The sequence below is a fragment of the Manis javanica genome, chromosome 8 (genome assembly GCF_040802235.1).
Source record: "Manis javanica isolate MJ-LG chromosome 8, MJ_LKY, whole genome shotgun sequence".
In the NCBI taxonomy this organism is placed as follows: Eukaryota; Metazoa; Chordata; class Mammalia; order Pholidota; family Manidae; genus Manis; species Manis javanica.
This window is the reverse complement of record NC_133163.1, coordinates 28,678,517-28,701,439: the sequence shown is the minus strand read 5'-3', so window position 1 is coordinate 28,701,439 and position 22,923 is coordinate 28,678,517. Positions and strand designations below refer to the sequence as shown.

Sequence of the window (22,923 nt, the reverse complement as noted above, 5' to 3'; positions counted from 1 at the left end):
CCAGGCATATTTAAAGAAGGAAGAACAATCCCAAATGAAGAATCTAATGTCACAATTATCGAAATTGGAAAAAGAAGAACAAATGAGGCCTAAGGTCAGCAGACGGGGGGACATAGTAAAGACCAGAAAAGAAATAAATAAAATTGAGAAGAATAAAACAATAGAAAAAAAATCAATGAGACCAAGAGCTGGTTCTTTGAGAAAATTAACAAAATAGATAAGCCTCTAGCCAGACTTTTTAAGAGAAAAAGAGACTCAACACACATCAACAGAATCAGAAATGAGAAAGGAAAAATCATGACGGACCACACAGAAATACAAAGAATTATTAGGGAATACTATGAAAACCTATATGCTAACAAGCTGGAAAACCTAGGAGAAATGGACAACTTCCTAGAAAAATACAACCTTCTAAGACTGATCCAGAAAGAAACAGAAAATCTAAATAGACCAATTACCAGCAATGAAATTGAAGCAGTAATCAAAAAACTACCCAAGAACAAAATCCCCGGGCCAGATGAATTTACCTCAGAATTTTATCAGACATACAGAGAAGACATAATACCCATTCTCCTTAAAGTTTTCCAAAAAATAGAAGAGGAGGGAATACTCCCAAACTCATTCTATGAAGCCAACATCGCCCTAATACCAAAACCAGGCAAAGACCCCACCAAAAAAGAAAACTACAGACCAATATCCCTGATGAACATAGATGCAAAAATACTCAACAAAATATTAACAAACTGAATTCAAAAATACGTCAAAAGGATCATACACCATGACCAACTGGGATTCATCCCAGGAATGCAAGGATGATACAACATCCGAAAATCCATCAACATCATCCACCATATCAACAAAAGGACAAAAACCACATGATCATCTTCATAGATGCTGAAAAAGCATTCGACAAAATTCAACATCCATTCATGATAAAATCTCTCAACAAAATGGGCATAGAGGGCAAGTACCTCAACATAATAAAGGCCATATATGACAAACCTACAGCCAACATCATATTTAACAGCGAGAAGCGGAAAGCTTTTCCTTTAAGACTGGGAACAAGACAGGGATGCTCACTCCCCCACTGTTATTCAATATAGTACTGGAGGTCCTAGCCATGGCAATTAGACAAAACAAAGAAATACAAGAAATCCAGATTGGTAAAGAGGAAGTCAAACTGTCACTATTTGCAGATGACATGATATTGTACATAAAAAAACCCTAAAGACACCATTCCAAAACTACTAGAACTAATACCTGAATTCAGCAAAGTTGCAGGATACAAAATTAATACACAGAAATCTGTTGCTTTCCTATACACTAACAATGAACTAACAGAAAGAGAAATCAGGAAACCAATTCCATTCACAATTGCATCAAAAAGAATAAAATACCTAGGAAAAAACCTAACCTAGGAAGTAAAGGACCTATACCCTGAAAACTACAAGACACTCTTAAGAGAAATTAAAGAGGACAATAACAAATGGAAACTCATCCCATACTCTTGGCTAGGAAGAATTAATATTGTCAAAATGGCCATCCTACCTAAAGCAATCTACAGATTCAATGCAATGCCTATCAAAATACCAACAACATTCTTCAACGAACTGGAACAAATAGTTTTAAAATTCATATGGAACTTCAAAAGACCCCGAATAGCCAAAGCAATCCTGAGAAAGAAGAATAAAGCAGGGGGCATCTCACTCCCCAACTTAAAGCTCTACTACAAAGCCACAGTAATCAAGATAATTTGGTACTAGCACAAGAACAGAGCCATAGACCAGTAGAACAGTATAGAGAGTCCAGATATTAACCCAAACATATATGGTCAATTAATATATGATAAAGGAGCCATGGACATACAATGGGGAAATGACAACATCTTCAACAGCTGGTGTTGGCAAAACTGGACAGCTACATGTACGAGAATGAAACTGGATCACTGTCTAACCCCATACACAAAAGTAAATTCAAAATGGGTCAAAGACCTGAATGTAAGTCGTGAAGCCATAAAACTCTTGGAAAAAAACATAGGCAAAAATCTCATGGACATAAACATGAGTGACTTCTTCATGAACATATCTCCCTGGGCAAGGAAAACAAAAGCAAAAATAAATAAGTGGGACTATATCAAGCTGAAAAGCTTCTGTACAGCAAAGGACACCATCAATAGAACAAAAAGATAACCTACAGTATGGGAGAATATATTCGTAAATGACAGATCTGATAAAGGCTTGACATCCAAAATATATAAAGAGCTCACACACCTCAACAAACAAAAAACAAATAATCCAATTAAAAAATGGGCAGAGAAGATGAGCAAACAGTTCTCCAAAGAAGAAATTCAGATGGCCAATAGACACATGAAAAGATGCTCCACACCACTAGTCATCAGAGAAATGCAAATGCAAATTAAAACCACAATGAGATATCACCTCACACCAGTAAGGATGGCTACCATCCAAAAGACAAGCAATAACAAATGTTGGCGAGGTTGCGGAGAAAGGGGAACCCCCCTACACTGCTGGTGGGAATGTAAATTAGTTCAACCATTGTGGAAAGCAGTATGGAGGTTCCTCAAAAAACTCAAAATAGACATACCATTTTACCCAGGAATACCACTCCTAGGAATTCACCCCAAGAATGCAGCAGCCCAGTTTGAAAAAGACAGATGCACCCCTATGTTTATCGCAGCACTATTTACAATAGCCAAGAAATGGAAGCAACCTAAGTGTCCATCAGTAGATGAATGGTTAAAGAAGATGTGGTACATATACACAATGGAATATTATTCAGCCATAAGAAGAAAACAAATCCTACCATTTGCAACAACATGGATGGAGCTAGAGGTTATTATGCTCCGTGAAATAAGCCAAGCAGAGAAAGACAAGTACCAAATGATTTCACTCATATGTGGAGTATAAGAACAAAGCAAAACTGAAGGAATAAAACAGCAGCAGAATCACAGAACCCAATAATGGACTAACAGTTACCAAAGGGAAAGGGACTGGGGAGGATGGTAGGGAAGGGAGGGATAAGGGCAGGAAGAAGAAAGGGGGTATTACGATTAGCATGTATAATGTGGGGGGTAGGAATGGGGAGGGCTGTGCAACATAGAGAAGACAAGTAGTGATTCTACAACATCTTACTACGCTGATGGATGGGGGGACCCTAGTAAACATATTGTTCCTCATGTAACTGTAGATTAATGATAACAAAATAAAAATAAGTAAGTAAATATATAAATAAATAATATTACTGCTCGCTGACAATACACCTTGTCACCAAGAGCTCTGATGGGGATGTACAATGAGATTAATATTGTTTTTATGCCTGCCAATACAGTGGCTCGTGGGTCAAGAAGTAATTTCAGCTTTCAAGCATTATTATTTAAGAAACACTTTTTGTAAGGCTATAGCAGCCATAGATAGTGATTCATCTGCTGGATCTGGCAAAGCAAATTGAAAACCTTCTGGAAAGGAGTCACCATTCCAGATGTCATTAAGAACATTTGTGATTCATGGGAAGAGGTCAAAATATCAACATTAACAGGAGTTTGGAAGAAGTCAATTCCAACCCTCACAGAGTTCAAATCTTCAGTGGAGGAAGTAACTGCAGATTGGTAGGAAATAGCAAGAGAACTAGAATTCGAAGGGGAGCCTGAAGTCGTGACTACATTGCTACAATCTCTTGATAAAACTTTACAGATGAGAAGTTGCTTCTTATGGATAAGCAAAGAAAGTGGTTTCTTGAGATGGAATCTACTCCTGGTGAAGATGCTGTGCAGATTGTTGAAATGACAACAAAGGATTTAGAATATTACATAACCTTAGGTGATAAAGCAGTAGCAGAGTTTGAGAGAACTAACTCCAACTTTGAAAGTTCTACTGTGGGTAAAATGCTATCAAATGCCCTCACATGCTACAGAGAAATCACCCATCAAAGAAAGAGTCCATCAATGACACAAACTTCATTATTGTCTTATTTTAAGAAACTGCCGCAGCTACCCTCAACCTTCAGCAACCACCACCCTTATCAGTCAGCAGGCATCAACACGGAGGCAAAACCCTCCACCAGCAAAAAGATAATGACTTGCTGAAGGATCAGATAATGGTCAGCATTTTTTGCAATAACATATTTTTAAATTAAGACAGGTACATTGTTTTTTCAGACAGAATGCTACTCCACACTTAAGAGATGACAATATAGGCTAAACATAACATTTATATGCACTGGGAAACTGAAAAATTCACTTGACTTGCTTTATTGCAGTATCACCTTTGGTGCGGTGGTCTGGAACTGAACCCACAGCATCTCTGAGGTCTGCCTGTACTAGACATGTGACTTGTCTGATCAGCACAATGAACCTCCAAGTATCGCTGTGCCCATTTACAGATGGGGAAATAAACCCAGAGGGCTCATGAACTCCAACAGGTAGACACATCCAGCTAGAGACAGACACTGGAATAACGCCTTTCCTCAGAGTCCACACAGTCAACCTGACATACGCTCACGCTTTCACTATAGCACCCGTGGAAAAACTCTGAATGGGCTAAAATTAAACCGATCCAGGTAAGGATCAGACCAGGGATTACCTCCTCACTCATCCATGCCACTTGTAAGAGACCAGGACTAGTAGATCTAGAACAAGGAAGGAGGGAGCTCCCACCTCCAAAATAAAGTATTCATATTGACAGTTGTTCATGTTTAATAAAGAATGTAGATGATACAGAGTCGTGCCATGCCAACTTGTGGTTCAGCCACCTGGGAATCTTCAAATCAAGTGTTCCTCAATTTCACTGTGCATTCTATGGAGGCAGTCCTGAGAATTTGATAAAATGCATATTCTGACTCAGCAGATTTGGAGTGAGGCCCAAGATTCTACATCTCTACCGAGCTCCCAGGTGATGTCTATGCTGCTGGTCAAGATCACACACTATGTGTGTGGTTCTAGAACCACACTAACCAATATGGGCACCGCTAACCGCATGTGGCAACAGAGCACTTGAAATGTGGCTAGTCCACGGTGATACGTGCTGAACTTGTAAAATGCACACTGGAATTTTAAAAAATACAAAAAAAAAGGAACATAAATACCTCATTTATAATTTTTATATTGATTATATGCTGAAGTTATGTTATTGATGTGAGGTTAAATAGAATCCATTACTACAATTAATTTTACGTCTTTTTCCTATTTGCAATTTAGGAATATAAAGTGACACATGGCTTGCATTCTATTTCTATTGAATTATACTGCTCTGGGAGACTAGGCCCTCTTACAACCTGCATCTCAGGGACGTTGGAAAAACCTCAGCCATTACCCTGTAGTGTTTACGAGGGTCTGCAAATTGTTCAAGGCCATTTGCGAACTTGGATGGAGCACACTGAAAAATCTAGCCCTACATACCCCTAACAAATAAAACTTCTACACAAGGGAAATCTGTTTCTTAAAGAGAACAATCAAAGCAGGCTTTACCATAGAACTGTGAGAGAAAGCATCCCAAACAGCTGTAAGTAGAGATTTTGCAGAGAAAAAGCAGCCTAAGGAGTCAGCATGGAAAGGCAGGAGTGAGGTAACGTTGCCAGGCAGCCAGCCTCGGCCGGGTCTGTATGTCTGGAGGCAACAAGAGGGACATGCCAGCTCTGCCTTTGCTCCACTTAACAGCACTGCTCGCACCACCCTGAATCATGTCCAGCCCTGGCACCCCTAAAACCAGATATTTCTAAGAAGCTGAGGATGCAGGGCAATTACCTGGCCTTGCTGCAGCCCAGTCACAGGTCTGAAGATGGCTATCTGATTGGAAGTGTACTAACAGGTCAGGAGTCAAGAACACTAACCAATCCTCCTGCACAGCCACAAAGCAATCGGCATCACTTAAAGGCTAAATCTGAATTCAAACTCTTCCATTTCAATGCCCATAATGGGTCCTATTTTAGGGACTGGACCTCTTCGTGTAAGATTCCCCAGAAGTTCAAGTCTGGAAGGAAGGGGAGAGGGTACACACTGCACTCTCCTTAGAAACACACAACCCAGAACAGGAAGGTGTCACATGACCCAGAACTTCTGCAGCTCCTTCAGCTCTGTTGGGAAACTGATTCACCTTGGCCTCTTCCCACCCTATGCTCCTGCTTTACTCCCATGGGGGTGGCAAGAGGGAGACAAAACAGGGAGAGACACAAGACACCAAGGAGAGACGCTTGTGCTTAAACATGAGGGTGGGCACAGAGGCTCACCCTCCTGGAAAACTCAGCCCTATGGACAAAGAAGCAAAGCAACCTCGCCCAGGCCAGCCCAGCCTGCCCCACCTCTCCCAGCATGAGCTCAGCCACGCTCCAGGGTCACTGACCAGGTTTGATTTCCAGCAGCCGCAGCTTTGGCTCCTCAGGTGGGTGCAATCGTCTCTTCTTGCGCCAGCAGCGGGCAGGGTATGTGTACAGCTGGCCCGGGGCAAGGCCTGTAGACAGAGACAGTGTAAAGGTTAAAGGACCAGGCTGGAAGCAGCCTTGGAAAGCACCGTTTAACCCTCTCATTCACACTATGAGAGAACTGGGTCAAGGTCACACAACTGGTTGATGATGGAGCTGAGGCAGAATCTAGGTCATCTGACCCCAGGACCCTTGCTGTGTCTGCTCCACCATGCTGTCTCAGTAAGCACATGCCATCACCACTACCCAGACCAGTTCTGCTCTCCAGGTCTTGGGAGATCACAGGGACCTTTCCAGACTCAACCTCACTACAGTGTTCCCAAGGCAGTGGATCTCCAGTTACTGCCCACTGACTGCCCCTCTGTCCAGGTCTAGGTTAAGCAGGTTCCCTTGAGGTGGAGCAGAAGTCAGTCTGCCTACCTATGGACAGCCTGGATTAGGAAGCCTTTCAAGGAAACAGGATCAGAGAACCAAATCTCCTACCTATTGGCTTCTTGCAACCACTTTAGCTTCTGGCAGCTCACTGAAGTTTATGGAAGTCCTGTGTAACCTCCATCAGAATATAAGCCTGTTCTGGTGGTCATTCTCCATGGCCTGCAGAGCTAGCATACCTAATACAGCCCTGCCCACCTGCCTGGGCCTTGCAGAAATAAATGGGCAGGAGTCCAAAGGCTGGGCCGATATACCAACCCCACTGGCTCCCAACCAGAACCTCCATTTAGATTTGGCCCTTGGTACCTATGTTTCCCACCAGCATCACCTGTCATGCCCAACACCCTGGTGAGCCTTTGCTCATCAGCTAACACTCCTGTGGTTCCTGTGGCACACAGTGTGGCAGCCCGAGGCCTTGGAGGAACATGGACACCCCACACCAGACCCTGGTCTATTCCCAGAGAAAAGGGCACAGGGTGAGGGCTAAGGGGAGGGGGAGAAGGGCTTAAGACTGGTTAGGTGATTTGCAGATGAAATAGACTGCTTGATACATCCCAGAATAAGCCAGAAAGCCAACCAACCCACCCAAATTCCCCCCGAGAGCTGCGCCTTTAGAAGAATCAGACTAAACATCTGCTGAATAAATGAGTGAATGAATGAACAAATGATTATGTTCCAACTTCACTTTAATCAAAGTAACAACTCAGTCTTCTGTAGTTAAGTGGCATGTGACAGCTGTCAGAGGCAGACATCCTCTCCTGAGGTCACTTCCTAGACCTAGAACCACAGGGTTCAGAACATCAGGACCCTATTCCCATCTGCTGTCTGCCATTTGGGGGGGTGCCTCTAAAAAATTAAGAAGAAAGTTGACTTCATATTTTGCCTTTTGCAGAGAAACCTACAAAAATTTCATTGCTATATATCCATTCACCCATTTTTCATTTTTACTAGTCATCTCGACCCATTAATTGAATTGAGTCCAAAGCAGAGGCAACTATTCTAGCACTAAAGAAACAAAAAATTTTTGAATTCTCTTTATGTGCTAAGTTTCATTTTTTAATCACACAACTGCTTCCAAGGCTGCCATGTTGTGAACAAGTTGGAGGACCCTATCCCTCCCTTTGATTCTTAGAAATCATTAAGGGTGATGGAGCCTAGAGGCCCCAGAGAAATCTCTGCTGTTATGAGCAAAGGACTTATTATGTCCAAGATTCAAACTAATACTTGATTTTGTTGGTAACTTCATGGACTTCTGCGCAGTAGGAGGATCCTGCAGCTGAGCTCCCTCAGCTCTGAGGACCAGACTTGTGGCTGATTTGTAGAAGACCAAATAAATCAGATAAAATAAGATTGCTCCTCCTCCCATGGGAAGTCCAGTTTTGACCTCTCTTTGAGAGAAGGAGACTTCTGGTGTGGTTCACTCCAGGACCATGTCATCTCTGACCCCAAAAATTCCTAAATGGATGTACTGATTCTGAGTCCCTTCCCAAAGTTTGGGCTGGTATTCCCCAGAATCCCAGAGACGGCCAGGGACAAGGGCTCACCCACTACTCCACATCCCACAACCTGGTCCCACCAATTCCCATTCATCTTGGGTCAGTGATTCTTCATCCAGGCTGACAACCAAACATCACCTGGAGAACTTCTTAATAACACCAATACCTAAAACTCATGCCAAACCTACCTAATCTGAAGGAAGGTGGGTGGGAGAATTGGACAACCATTTTTTAAGACCTTTATAAATTGTTTCAATGTCTGAGAACCTCTGGATGTCTAAGCATCATCTGGTTAGAGTTCTACTTCATCTGCCTGAATGTTCTCTCTGATGGGCCAAGACTGGTTTAAGGCCTTACCTGTAGGATCCCAGGTCCCCTGTGTTTCCTCAAAGATGTTGCCATTAACTGCCTGCTTATTAGTCTCCCCTACTGGTTTTATAAGATCCAAGATAGCAGGAACCACATCCACCTCTAGTATCTCCAAGGCTTAGCACAGTGCCCAGCAGGCACATACAAAAATAAGTATCAAGGCTTCAACCAGAATTGAATCAGACTCAGAAATGAGGTGAATGACCACTGGCCCTACTTCTCCTGGCTCCACATCCAAACCATCCAAACCTATCTCTATCCCCCAGGTGGGCTCAGAAGTGATCCCAGAGCCCACCCACCCACCCCAAGATGGCAGTCTCCATGCCTTAGGCTCCATCTTGCCCTGCAGGCTGCTCCACGGTATTCCCAACCCGACCAAAAGCCAGTAGGTGAGAAGGACAGGCCTACCCCAGCACTCTCAAAAGGTTTAAGTGACAAGACTTCCAAACCATCAACATTCGTCCGGGTCCTACACCCTCCCTGTGACTGTGGTCACTGCACTTGCTGGTCAGCAGCCCTGAGGCAGCCTCAGGCCATGCAGCCTATAGCTGTAGGCCCACTGTCTCTCCTGGGAGAATCAACTTTAGTAAGTAGTTTAAGTGTCCAGAAGAGGAGACTGTTGTTATTTCATTCTCTAACTTTCTCTGATGGACTGAAGAAGCCCCACAGCACAGAGGAAGAGCACACGAGTCCTCACAGCACCACGCCCTGTCACCTCGGAAGTATCGCCACACCTTTCTGAGCCTGTCTCCTTACCCGTAAGAGTGTCAATAATATCTACTTAAAGGGACTGTTGGAGGGATTAGCTTATATTCAACAAGAAGCTCTTTAAAACCATGAAGCCTTGTATATATGTTAGTTATTAATTATCATGAGTTAGCTGTTTAGATGAGTCTGGACTCGATGGCCACGTGGCATGACAAGGCCCCCCCCCAACCCCACATGCCCCTGCTGTTCATTGCTGCTTTCACCACGAGGATGGACACAGGCCTCCCTTTGATGCCTGCTTTGACTCTACCTCATCTCAAAAAGCAAGCGGCCCCAAGAACTCTGCCAGGGGTGCGCCCCCCCCTTCCTTGCCCTCCTTCTAGGCTGACAGGCACCAGCGTGCCTCTAAAAGGCCGATGCATTCGGCCCTGGAGCTCCACTTACAGAAGGACGAGCAGAGCCCCGCGAGAGTTATGTTGTTTATCTCATTAGAGCAGGAGGCACATAACTCAAAGCCCATGTGTGTGGTAGAGGGAGGACAGAGTCATCGCGGCAGCCAAGGAAATTAACCTGAAGGTGCCAGCCTGGGGCAGGGGGAATATGGAGGAGAGGAGAAAGGAGGGGGGAGGCGAGAGGGGTGTCTAGTCCCTCCCTGGTAACAAAGACCACAGCTACTACTCTGCTCACATATGCCACTAAGCAAACTGCCTTTCTGTTACTCTGAGCTGGGACTCTAGTTACAGTACTCACACTCATGTGCAAGCACAGGCGTGACAGACACACCCACACCCACACAGGACTTCGCACACTTGCTGGAGGGAGACCCGGCTCCTCAGAAAAATCCAGCAGACAGGCTTGATGCCTGTACAGTCAGCAGGCTCCAGACAACTCACTCATTACTAGCACTGACCGAGTACGGCACGAGGATCCTGACCGCCTCTTACAGACCTGGCGTGAGTTATTGAGAATTCAGATGAGATGGCATAGAAAGGAGAAGGATGGTATGGGATATGAACAGGGTTTGAAAAGAAGAGAAGAACTGGAGTAATCTCTTCTTCCCCCAACCAGAGCTGAGTGGTGACAGTTCAAGCCCACCCCAAGAGGGACACTCCCTGCAGCATTTCAGAGGGATGGACCCGCAGCTGCCATTGAACCCTCCCTACAAAGGAAATCTCACTACTTCACAAGACAGACTTCCTGCTGTTGGCCAACTCTTACTATGACAAACAGTTTCACCTCATCCTTATTTTGAATCAAAATCTACCTTCCTGTAGCTCATGCCAATGTGCCCACCCTCTGTCCCGAGACAGCACAGTAGTCATCTGAATCCCATCCACTCACTTGGGCTTGAAGGCCAGCCAACTGAGAGGCTGAGGAAACTAGAGGGGAATGGGAGTTGGAGGAAAAAGGCAGTGACCACACCTGCTCAGAACTGGGGTACCAGAATTGAAGGCTCCAAATTCAGAATCCAAATGCTGCTTCTCTTTCATCATCTGTGCGCATGCCCACACTATTCTGGACAGGAAAGAAAGGCAACAGCAGGCTCCTCTTCAGATCACCACTGCCATTTAAAGATATCCTCTGTATCTTGGTCCACTACATGTCACTATGATACGTCATTAACAGCCTCCACGTTTACAACAGATAATGACATAAGCCAGGAGTTCTTCACCAAGACTGGGCATCAGAACTGCATCGGTAGTTATTGAAAAGGGCAGATGTGGGGACACCTACTGAACCAGAATATCAGAGATACACCAAGGCAGTTACAGTTTGAGAAACTCCCTAAAAGGAGCTTTGCATTATATCAAACCTACTCATATTTGTATTCTGAGGGCCCAGCACATAACGGCTTCTCCATTAAGGTTTGTGGTTGAAAACACCAGTTTGAACCATCTCTACAGAGCTGGAGGTATGAGTAATAAGACCCTACACCAGCCTTGAGGAGTGGGCAAGATGTTTTTCACAAACATTTTTACCCATGATATTTCCTGGTGCTCTGCCCTTCCATCCTCTTTTGGCTTATTTAAGAGCTTCCCTGACTTCATGGACCACCTCTTCAGTGAGGCTTTCCTGACCATCCCAGGACAACCACCTTCCCTGAGAGCCGGAGTCCTAGGCACTTGACATGAAACCCAGCACTCAGCCTGGCTCTCTCTCTGGGTCACCAGCCATCTGCTCCCATCTCCTATTCTTTTCCATGAGCTTCTCTCTCTCTCATATTCAATTCTGCTGTCCCATGTGCCAGGACTGCCCTGGCAAGGGAGACCTCAAATACAGAATGCTGCCTACCCCTTCTTGCTCCAGGCTTTCCAAGCCCTCACTGGTCCCATCACACTGAAAGGCTGACATGGTAACAATAGCTAACATTTACTGAGCTCTTACTATGTCCCAGGCTAGCACCTCACACTCACTGTTATATCACCATGACAATTCTGAGCATTTAAAGGGGGAGGACAGAAAGGCTAATTGTGATTAAGTAACTGGCACAGGATCATACAGCTCATAAGGGTAGTCTAGTCCACAGCCTATGCTCAAAGCCTCTCCACTATCCTACCTAACTCCCCCATTGCTAGTCCACACACAGCCAGCTTGAAACCCAGAGTCCTGTCCTTAGGAAAACAGCTCCCCCCACTAAAGCAATCAGGAAAAGAACCCTTAGCCTGCCCATTCACTCCATCAAGCCACTTTTTGTGGAATTTATTTTTCCTTTCCTACTGCATCATCAACTAAAATTGCTCATGGAGAAATGCATCCTGGTAGTATAAATGCATTATAGTAAGACATAAGAAATGTGTGGAGAATCAAATAAACAACCAGGACATACTTCCTAAGTCATCAGAAGAATTTTTTTAAGAATAAAAGGATTATAATGTGAGGAGGGAGCTTAGAAGTTATTGAGTCTGATTCTTACTAGTCAAAAATTGCCTATCTAATATCCCTGACAACAGCCTCTACCACATCCCATTTCAATAATTCTAGTCCTCACCCTTCCACAAAGCATTCTACTGTGCTGTCAAACAGTGTGTTGTTAGAAATATACCTATCAATCTCATTCACCACTGGTAAGAAAGCAAATGACACAACCCTGTGAAGGGGAATTTGGCATACATAGCAAAACTATATATGTATTTTCCCTTTGACCTATCAATTCCACTTCTAGGGATCTATATCACAAACTAACACATAAAAATACAAAAATATATATTCACTGTAGCATTTTTAATACTATAAAAAGACTAGAAAAAATCCAATGTCCATCTATAGGCACCTAGTTGAATAAATAATAGTATATCTATTTAGTGGACTATTGAAAGCTGTTGAGATAGATGAAAGAAAGTATACACTGCAATGAGATATACTGTCAAATGAAAAAAGCAAGGTGAAGAATAGTGTGTAAAATATACTATCATTTATCTAACAAGTGGGAATACTACACACATATATATATACATATATAAATATATTATTATTTGCATAGGGTTTCTTACTGGAATAATTAAATAAAAAGCTAAAAAGAAAAAAAGTTACTTACAGAGAGAGCAAAACCAACATAATGGTCTGAAGAAGGAGAAGTTGCCTACAGAAAGAGGAAAGGAAGAGAGTAAAAGGACAGGGATAGAACTGAACTTTCTCTGAATGTGCTATGTTTTATAGATTTGACCTTAGAACCATGTAAATATTTTATACAATTATAAAGTAAAATTAAAATAAAAAGCAAACATCTGCTCTGGCTAGATGGACTATCTGGGACCAAATTTACCCTCCTATGTGAAACCAAAAGAGAAAGACAAAAAAAGAAACAAAAGTTTTCAAGACACTGGACATCACACAATGAAGGACAATGATCCCTGGGGTCTGGAAACAAACAAGAAGAGCCCTGTGATTCCCCTGCCTTTGGAGATTTTACAGACTGTAGCACAGGGAAGAGGAATACGGGTAGAATCCAGCAGACTCTGAGTCCAAGTTGAAGGAAAAGATCTGAAGACTCAGGGAAGACCAAGGTGAATTCAAGGAACAGAACAGTAAACAGAACAAAGGTGCAAAGAGAAAGAACTGCGGAGATCCATAGAGAGTCCCCTTCAAGTATTCAGCTTACTACTGATCATCTCATGCTCTTAAGGAAACTACTCAATGCTAAGGAAAGACCCACCAGTAAGAACAGAGGTAACAGTGCCTGGAGTGCACAAGGAGCTAGGAATAGTCTGTTCCCACCAGCATGTTGGGAAAACCTAATGATTCATAGAGTACTAGGTAGAGTATATAGAAAGGTCTTGCCTCACTAATGGGGAATAATTAGCCCTAGTATATAAGCACACTGTAGTTCCCCCTAAATAATTTTTATGATAATATAAGAAAGGATGAAACTGGTAATCTGACTGTTCCAAAACAAAGCTTCAGAATATTTATAGGAATAAAAAATATATACAGCACCAGCAAGGTAAAATTCACAATGTTTGTCATCAGTACAAAATTACAAAGCACATAAAGAATCTGGAAAATGAAGCCTATAATCAGGGTGGGGCAGGGGAGGGGAGAATCAGTCAATTAAAACCAACCCAGAACTGACTGGTCTTAGAGTTGCAGGAAGAACATTACAAGTTATTATTTGTATTCCACATGTTCAAAAGTTAAGTAAAAATAGGGTTTTTCTTAAAGATTCTAATTTAACTTATAGAAATGAAAATTATTTATGAGATAAAAAACATATTGGATGGGATTAATGTCAGATCAGACATTGCAGAAGAAAAGATTAGCACACTTGAAAGCACAGCAATAGAAACTATCCAAAATTAAACCCAAGGGAAAATGAGAATTTTTAAGATAAAAGAACAGCATTATGAGCTGTGGGACAACATCAAACAGCCAAATATTTGTAATTGGAAGAAAAAATATTTGTAGAAATAATGGCTAGCAATTTTCAAAATTTGATTAAAACTATAAACAATGCAAGATCAACAAAACCAAGCATAAGAAATGAAGAAAACTATTATACAGTACATGATAATCAAAACTGCTCAAAAACAGTGATATTCTATATAAATATTTTATGTACACATGTGAATACTTAAATGCCACTATCTTAAATTTTTGATAAAATCTTTGTAGCCACTCAGCCACCAAAAAGACAGAGAGAAAAAATACTATTAAAAGCAGCAAGAGAAACGACCATACTAAATATAGAGGAACAAAGATAAGGGTGATTTCTCTTCTGAAACAATGCAAGCAAGAAAACAGTGGCTTAACATCATTACAGTACTAAAAATAAACAAGCAAGCAAGCAAACAAAAAACTTGCCAACCTGGATTCCATACTCAGTAAAAATACTTCAAAATCTAAAGCAAACTACAAGATATTTTTAGACATTCAAGAGTTTAAAGAATTAATCAGCAGATTCACATTATAAAAAATGTTGAAGGAAGTCCTTTAGGCAGAAGAAAAGTGATACTAGACCTATAATGGATGTACAAAGGAATTAAAAGCATCAGAAATGGCTTTGTACAAGAGTAATTATGTTTTTTCTTATTATTTAAAACTTTTTAAAAGATAATTAACTAAACAAAAATTATGACAACGTACTATGAGGTTTATACCATATGTAAAAATAAAACATACAACAACAATTGCACAAAGGTCAATAGCGGAAAAATAAAAGAACACTTGTATTAGTTTTCTATTGCTACTGTAACAAATTGCCATAAACTGAGAGGCTTAAAAAAATATGAAGCTGTTATCTTATAGTTCTAGAGGTCAGAAGTCAAAAATAAGTCTCTCTGAGCTAAAAATCAAGGTGTTGGCAGGACTGCATTCCTTCTGGATAACCTGGGGAGGAATCTATTTCCTTGCCTTCTCTGGCTTCTAGAAGCCACCTACGTTCTTTGGCTTATGGGTCCTTCCTCCATTGCATCACTTCAACCTCTGCATTTGTTGTTATATCTCCTGCTCTGACTGACTCTGCTTCCTCCCTCTTACAAAGACTTTTATGATTGCACATGATTACATTGGGCCCATCTGGATAATAATAATAATCTCCCTATTTCAACTGAATCACACCAGTAAAGTTCCTTTTGCCACAGAAGATAACATATTCACAAATTGTAGGGATTAAGATATGGACATCTTTAAGGTGGAAGGGGCACTATTTCTGTTACTGGAATATTATTTTAGAGCTCTTGTACTATTCATGAAATAGTATATTACCTGAAGGTAAACAGTACATAAATTAAAGATGTAAACTATAAACGTTAAGCAGTTATAATTAATAAGTCAAAAAAGGAAATAAAATGGAATCATGTAGAATTTAATTAATTCCAAAATAGGAAGAAAGTGAGGGAAAAGGTAACAAACAGATGAATAGGAAAAAAATAGCAAAATAATGGATGTAAGCATACCTATAACAATAATATTAAGCCCAAATGATCTAAATACCCCAATTTTAAGAACACAGATTGTCAGATTATATTTAAAAAGCAGGACACAACTATATGTTGCCTACAAACAAGAAAAAAGTCTACTTTTAACAAAAAGGTTCAAATAGTTTAAAAGTAAAAGAATGGGAAAGATATACCATGTTAACACTAATCAAAAAAAAAGTTGGAGTGGCTATACTAATATCAGAGAGAGTAGATTTCAAAGTAATGAATATAAGTAGATAAAGAAAGTCATTACACAATGATAAAGGATTGATTTATCAAGAGGACATATCAATCCTAAATATTTATACACAATAACAGAACTTCAAAATATATAATAGATTTATAAGGAGAAATAAATTCACAATTATAGTCAGAAATTTCAAGTCAGAAAACTCACTTGATAACCCATAGAACCAATCAACAGAAAAGGTAAGGATGTAGAAGATTTCAGCAACACTACCAACCAACTTGATTTAATTGATATTTATAGAATATTCCAACCAACTACAGGAAATACCATTCTTTTCCAGACCAAAGAGAACATTTATCTAAGAGACACCAAACTCTGGGCCATAAAGCAAATCTCAGTAAATTTTAAAGGATTTAAGTCATACAAAGTATTCTCTGACCATACGGATTATATTAGAAATAAGCAATATACATCTCCTTGCAAAATCCCCCAAATGTTTGGAAACTAAACAACACACTTCTGAATAATCCATGGGTACAAGAAGAAATCAAAACTTAACTATTCCAACAACTAAAAAAAGATTATATAATGTGACAGAGGTGCTAATTATCACTATGATGGCAATCATATACAATATATAAATGTATAAAATTAACATGTATACTTTAAGTTTACATAATGCTATATGTCAAATAAAATTCAACCTCTTAATCCAATTATAAGATGGACAAAATATTTTAATGCCTTACCAAAGAACATGTAGAATCTCATAACATTATGGCCAAAATGTCTAAGATTCGATCAAAATCACTCATGCAAAGAACCAAAAAAATCTCAATTTGAATGAGAAAAAAATACATACCAATACCAAAATAACACAAATCTCAGAATAATCTGGAAAAATAACCATCATAAACATGTTTCAACAAGAACATTTGAAACAAGTGAAAAATATAGTCTCAGCAAAAAAAAAAAAAAAAAAATGTAACATATAGAGAACCAAATGGTAAATGTGGAACTGAAAAACACCAAATAACAATAAACAAAGGAAAAAAAAAACTCAACAGTAAATGCAGGGGATAGAAAAAAGAAGTAGCAGACTTGAGAAGAGAACAGTAAAATACACCAAGTCTGAGCAACAAAGAGAAAGAGACTAAAAAAATAATAATAATGAACAGAGCCTGGGAGACTTTTGGAACTGTTAAAAGGTCTAACATTTGTGTCAGAGAAGGGAAAAAAAGTGGGGATGAAAATGTATTCAAATAATGGCTGAAATTTCCCTAAATTCAGCAAAAGACATAAACCTACAGAAACCAGAAGCTAAGTGAATTCCAAAAAAGAAATAAGCACCAAGATATATCAAAATCAAATTTCTGAAAAATAAACAAAAAAAATATTGACAGCAATGAGTAAGGACACCTGTCTTATAAGAGAAAATAACTTAAATGAGAGCAGATTTCTCACCATTAACCAGGGAGGCCAAAAAATGCAAAACACTTTTTTAAGTGCTAAAATAAAAGGCCTATCAACCTAAAATTTTACATCCAGCAAAATATCCTTCAAGAATGAAGGAAAATGTCAAGACATTCTCCCAAGAAAGAAAAGTTGTTGCCAGCAGACCGACTTTAAAAGAATGGCTAAAGAAAGAACTTAATCAGAAAGGAATCATAAAAGAAGGTATCTTGGGATAGCAGGAAGATAATGAAAGACTAAAAATATGAGTAAACAAAACAGATACTTCTCCTAAGTTTTCTAAATTGTTTGATAATTTAAGTAAAATAATAATTCTATCTGATGTGGTTTTAAATGTAGATAGAGGAAATATTTAAGATACTTTATTATAACTGGGGGTGGGTAAAAAGATTTAAATGGCGAGAGGAAGAGGAGAGAGTGATTATAAAGGGAGAGTGTACGGGAGATTTTCGTAGTGATGAAATAGTTTTGTAACTTCTTGTGGTAGTGGCTCCACAAATCTATACATGTGATAAAATGACAGAATTAATCATACATTTTAGCAATGTCAGTTTTCTGGTTTTGATATTGTACTATAGTTACATAAGATGTTTCCATTGGCAGAAATTGGGTAAAGAGTATAGGGCATCTCTCTGCTATGTTTGTGATTTCCTGTAGGTCTATAATTATATAAAAATGAAAAATAATTTTAAAAAGACAAAGAAATTATATGAAATTCAAAAAAAAGAAATACCTAATAAGTGAAAGCAAAATGAAACAAATAAGTATAACTACATATTGAGCTAGTAACACAACCACACAGACAAACTATATCAAATGACCTTAAAACACAGTAATTTGACTCTACATCTTTAATGGGAGATACTCTAAGGACAAAAAAAATTGCAAAAAAAGGGAAAAAAACATTTTCAGTAATCTTGTTATAATCTCATCTTATTCTAATACTGTTGTGTGCATATTGTGGGATAAAGCAAGTAGGTAATTATGTAAGCATCATTAAGAGTGATTTTTTTGTATGTGGAAGGAAGCAGATAGAAAACTAAGATGTTAAGTAAAAAAGGTGTAAAACTGAATTGAATGGGAAATAGCAGAACTTCATAATGCGACTTCAAATATAACTTCAAATTTCTCTTTAAAAAATTTATTTTCTAATTTGGCTCCACGAAAAGTCCTAGAAACAATGACCAGCACAGGGGCCATGAGAACCACCAGATTGTGGTCTCTAAAATAACATTTCCTACAAAAAGGAAGTGGTTTCTTAGAGAAATAGTGGATTCCATATATGGAGCAGGAAGCATCCAAGATGAGCCTAAACCATCTGTCCTAATATTAGGATAGCAAGGAAACTATCAGAAACTACCAGGGTTGTTTCAAAACACCAGCACTGACCAAAAACCCTTCTGGCCAAAGAGGGGACAATTGAAGCATCAGTAAGAATATAGCTGCAATGGATCAAAAGGTATCCAACATGCTAAAATCTGTGAAATCATGATGGTACTCAAAAATAATAAATTATTTTATTGGTCACCTACGGAGAATACTAGGGAACCAATTCATTATTATGAAAACTGGTAAATTAAGGGGGAAAATCACATATCCTGCTTTCATGTGTGAACTATGCCTTAACAATCACCAAACTTTTAATGAGATGTTTCTCTATACAAGCTGTAGAACTAATAAATGAAGAAATAATGAAAGCCTCGAAGTGAATGTCACCTTTTTGCAACCCTTAATAGGATAAAGGGTCTAGGTAATTATCATCAAGGGCTACTATCATCAAGCAAAAGAGAGACAGCCAGACCACATGAGCCTCCTGATAAAGCACACACCACCACTTAGGAATTGTTCTTGCCAAAAAAAAAAAAAATTGAACCTGAATCTGCTCAGGTCCCTAGCCCTAACTACCAATTCACAGGAATAACACCACGGGGATGCAATCAGAACATCCAGACTCTGGGAAACCCTAATGTGTAAACAACCTGGTTTCTTCCACAAACAACATGCAAGGGGGAGAGAGAATGGGACAGGAAGGGAGGAGAAGGGAAGGAGAGACGGAGACCTACAGACTTAAAGAGACTTAAAAGACACATCAGCCAATTGCAATATAGGGATCTTATTTGGATCCTGATTTCAACTACAGAGGGAAATAAACATTGAACAAATACTTGATGTTATTAAAGTCTTATTGCTACCTTTAAGTTTTGATAGTTATTATGGGTTTGTTTTATGTTCTCACCATTTAGAGATACATACTGAAAATTTTACAGGTGACATAATAATAATAATAAAAAGGATGAAATGAAATCCAACAGCTATCTTGGATTTGCTTCAAAATAACCTGAGGCCAAGGAGGAAAATGGGAGGTGAGTATAAATGAAGCAAAATTGGCCATGAGTTGATCACTGTTGAGGCTGTGTGATAAATACTATGAAGATTCATTTTACTATTCTCTCTACTTTTGTATGGGCTTAAAATTCTTCATAATAAAAAGTTTTTTAAATATACCCATATAGAGCTGGAAAACTACATCCCTAGAGTTGCCTGCTTAATCTCCACCCATCTGTCTGTGTTCTCTAGAACCTAGAAAACTAGAGTCATAGTAACGGTAATAATGGTATTAACAATAATAGTAGCAATTCTGGAGCAGATACTTATTTGCTATGTGCTAAACTCATTTTAGCAGCTTTTTATGAACATTTGCATCTAACCCTGACAAAATCCTGCTGTAGTTACTATTATTATCCCCATTTTACAGATGAGGAACCTGAGGGAAAGCTAAGCCTGAAACCAAGGTCTGACTGTGGGTTCCCAGCTTATAACCACTAAGTTAGCCCAACACACAAGGGTAAAAGATGAAGATGGCTGTCATGTCCTCAGTCTGGGCCAAACACCTTGAGTTCTTTCATTCTACCCCTCCCCCACCAATGTGGCTTCAAGGCCCCACACCACCCTCCAAACCCCTGCTAAGATCTGTGAAAGTAGTTTGAGTTCCTTGAAAGTATCCTGGGCCCTGGTAGGGCTTGCAGCAGCTGCCCGTGCACTGCAGGGATTCCAATCCCTGGGCCTCCAACCTCAGGACTGGGAGCCGGAACACGCACATGACCAGGGGTGGCACAGCTCACCTGGGCCTCGGTGCCTCTTCTCCATCCAGATGTAGCAATTGTTCTGGGCTACCCCGGTCTGTGAGTCCAGGAAGGGGAGCCGCACACTGCGCTCTGCACACAGCCGCGAATTGTAACTCCGGCAGTGTTCAATGGCTTCCTTGTAGAACTGATCCCCGAGCCTGTGGGGAGACAGAGAGAGGAGGAATAAGGCCAGGGAAAATCGAAGCACACCCAGAGGGTCACCCACCCGGCTCCCAGGGAAGATTTTGCCATTAAGTTTGGTACTTGACAATGAGAAGTGACTGGTGGTTACCACGGGGCTGGGTGAGGGGGATAAAGGGGCACAAAAATTCTCAATCATAATAGAAGTTGGTCACAGGGATGGTAGTACAGCATGGCGAACACAGCCAATGATTCTATTAACACAGCCCTATGTTGATAGATAGTAACTGCACTAGCAGGAACGAGGATTTAATCATGTAGGTAACTGTTGAGCCACTGTTGTGCTGTATATTTGAAAACAATAAAAGATTATGTATAACAATACTTCAATTTTTAAAATAGTAGAGCTATTACATAGAGGGAAGGAGGCAAAGGTGGGGGGGCATGCACCAATCTTTCAAAACCATACACTTAAAGAAAAATAACTTCCTGGTGGAAAAGAAATAAAAGAAGCATTTAAAATAATAATGGTTGGATTTGGAACTCAAAATAATTTAATTCCTGGGGTTTAAATGACAAAGAGAAAGACCTTTCTGATTTGCTGGAATGGTGATATGATTAAGCACGGTAAATTTTATGTTCCTGAATCTTGGTATCCTTGGACTTACGGTGATGCTATTAATTTTAAGATAGTATCCTTTTCAAAGACTAAAGAGCTAACACTGATAAAACTGATCAAATGTAAAGCAAAAACATAGTGAGATCAAATACCTAACAAATGAAAGATAGGCGTTAGAGGTTAACAAATGGCTCGAGGAAATACAAATGTAATAAGATAACCTCTGCCAGGTAAACTTGAGCTTCTTAGTGGGGAGGCAGAGGAAAGGCAGCAACGGGAGGGGTGCAGGGATTGCAGAGCCAAAGGGAGAATCGAGTAGCTCATTTTAAAGTGTCATTATAAATGTCCCTTTGTTTTGATTCTCTATAGATTTGAAGAAGCCAAAACCTTTGGGGTTGCAGAGGTATCAAAGTAAAAAATAGTATTATTACTTAACCAAATATTTAGAGGAATAAAGAAAGCAAAGTTTTAAGTGGATTTTTCTACACTCAAAAAAAAGGCAATGGGTGAGAAGCTACCAAAGAATTTAAAGCAGATTTCTCATTCTGGAAGGCGGCAGCCATGAGGCTTCTGTCTGAGGCATCTTGTGGAAGTTACTGTTCACACGCCTCCTGAAAAAAGCCCTTTGCTCCTTTCTCCCCTCTGAACATCTTCACTCTCACAAGGAAGGTATAATGTGCTCAGAAAGTGCCCTAGCAGTCGCAAAACCAAAAACTGTAATCATATTATAATGGTCACACAGCTGGAAATGAATTGGGGAGGGGATGAAGGCCCATTAAAATGCCATAAAATGGAACAGCACAAAAGCTGATGTAATCAAAGTTGGTAACGAGAATCATGAGATTGATCAAAAGTAAAGAACCATTTCCTACAAAGTGTTCACATCTGTGTCCTACCGGTTTAAATGCCTCCTCCTACCAAGGCCATGTAGCTCACTGCTAACAGAACTTTTCTGGCGGGTTCAGCCCAGGCAGGATGACATAGAGCCTGTCCTGGATGCGCCAGCTCCAGATTCCCTCCACAAAATAGCAACCAGCCAAGCCGCATTGATGAGAACTGACAAAGACACACTGACAGAGAGGTGTCTGATGTGAGAAACAGTAACCTGGTTTCCCACGATCTGTTGACAGACTGCCAAAACACATGTTAACTCTCCCAACTCCAGAAATTCTGCCGAAAGAGAACCCATTAAAAAAAGAACAAGGGAAGAAAATGATACGGTACAACTCATCGGCTAGAGAGAAGACTTCCATTTTCAAAACACTCCTCCTAAAAAAAGTCATTTTCTGGAAGCCAATACAAAAGAAATCGACTGTAGGACCTCAAATTCGACTTTTCCTGAGATGCTCACAACTCGCTTCCAACAGCTCCAATCTCAAAGAGAGGAACAAGAAAGTGAACTTGCTGAAAATTGAAAAGTGAGTTTGGCCAAGTTCATGCCCCACTCCGAATGGAACGAATGTCAAACAAAGTGGCACGCAGAGTGAAAATTAATTTCATCTTAAATACTTTCCACTTTCAT

The 22,923-nt window shown here is 40.1% G+C and overlaps 1 protein-coding gene across 6 annotated transcripts in view; it reads right to left on the bottom strand.

Moving 5' to 3' along the window:
• DPF3 (double PHD fingers 3) overlaps positions 1-22,923 on the bottom strand; it is a 251,902-nt gene that overhangs the window by 134,703 nt on the left and 94,276 nt on the right. For all 6 annotated transcript variants that reach the window (XR_005055733.2, XM_036997693.2, XM_036997581.2 and 3 more), the window contains exons 2-3: positions 20,639-20,799; positions 6,354-6,461 (exon numbers count right to left, since the gene is read on the bottom strand). Coding sequence is in view for 5 of the 6 variants with exons in the window: in XM_036997693.2 (XP_036853588.1) it covers positions 6,354-6,461; positions 20,639-20,799 (269 nt within the window). In the remaining variant the exon portion in view is untranslated. The remainder of the gene's footprint in view (positions 1-6,353; positions 6,462-20,638; positions 20,800-22,923) is intronic.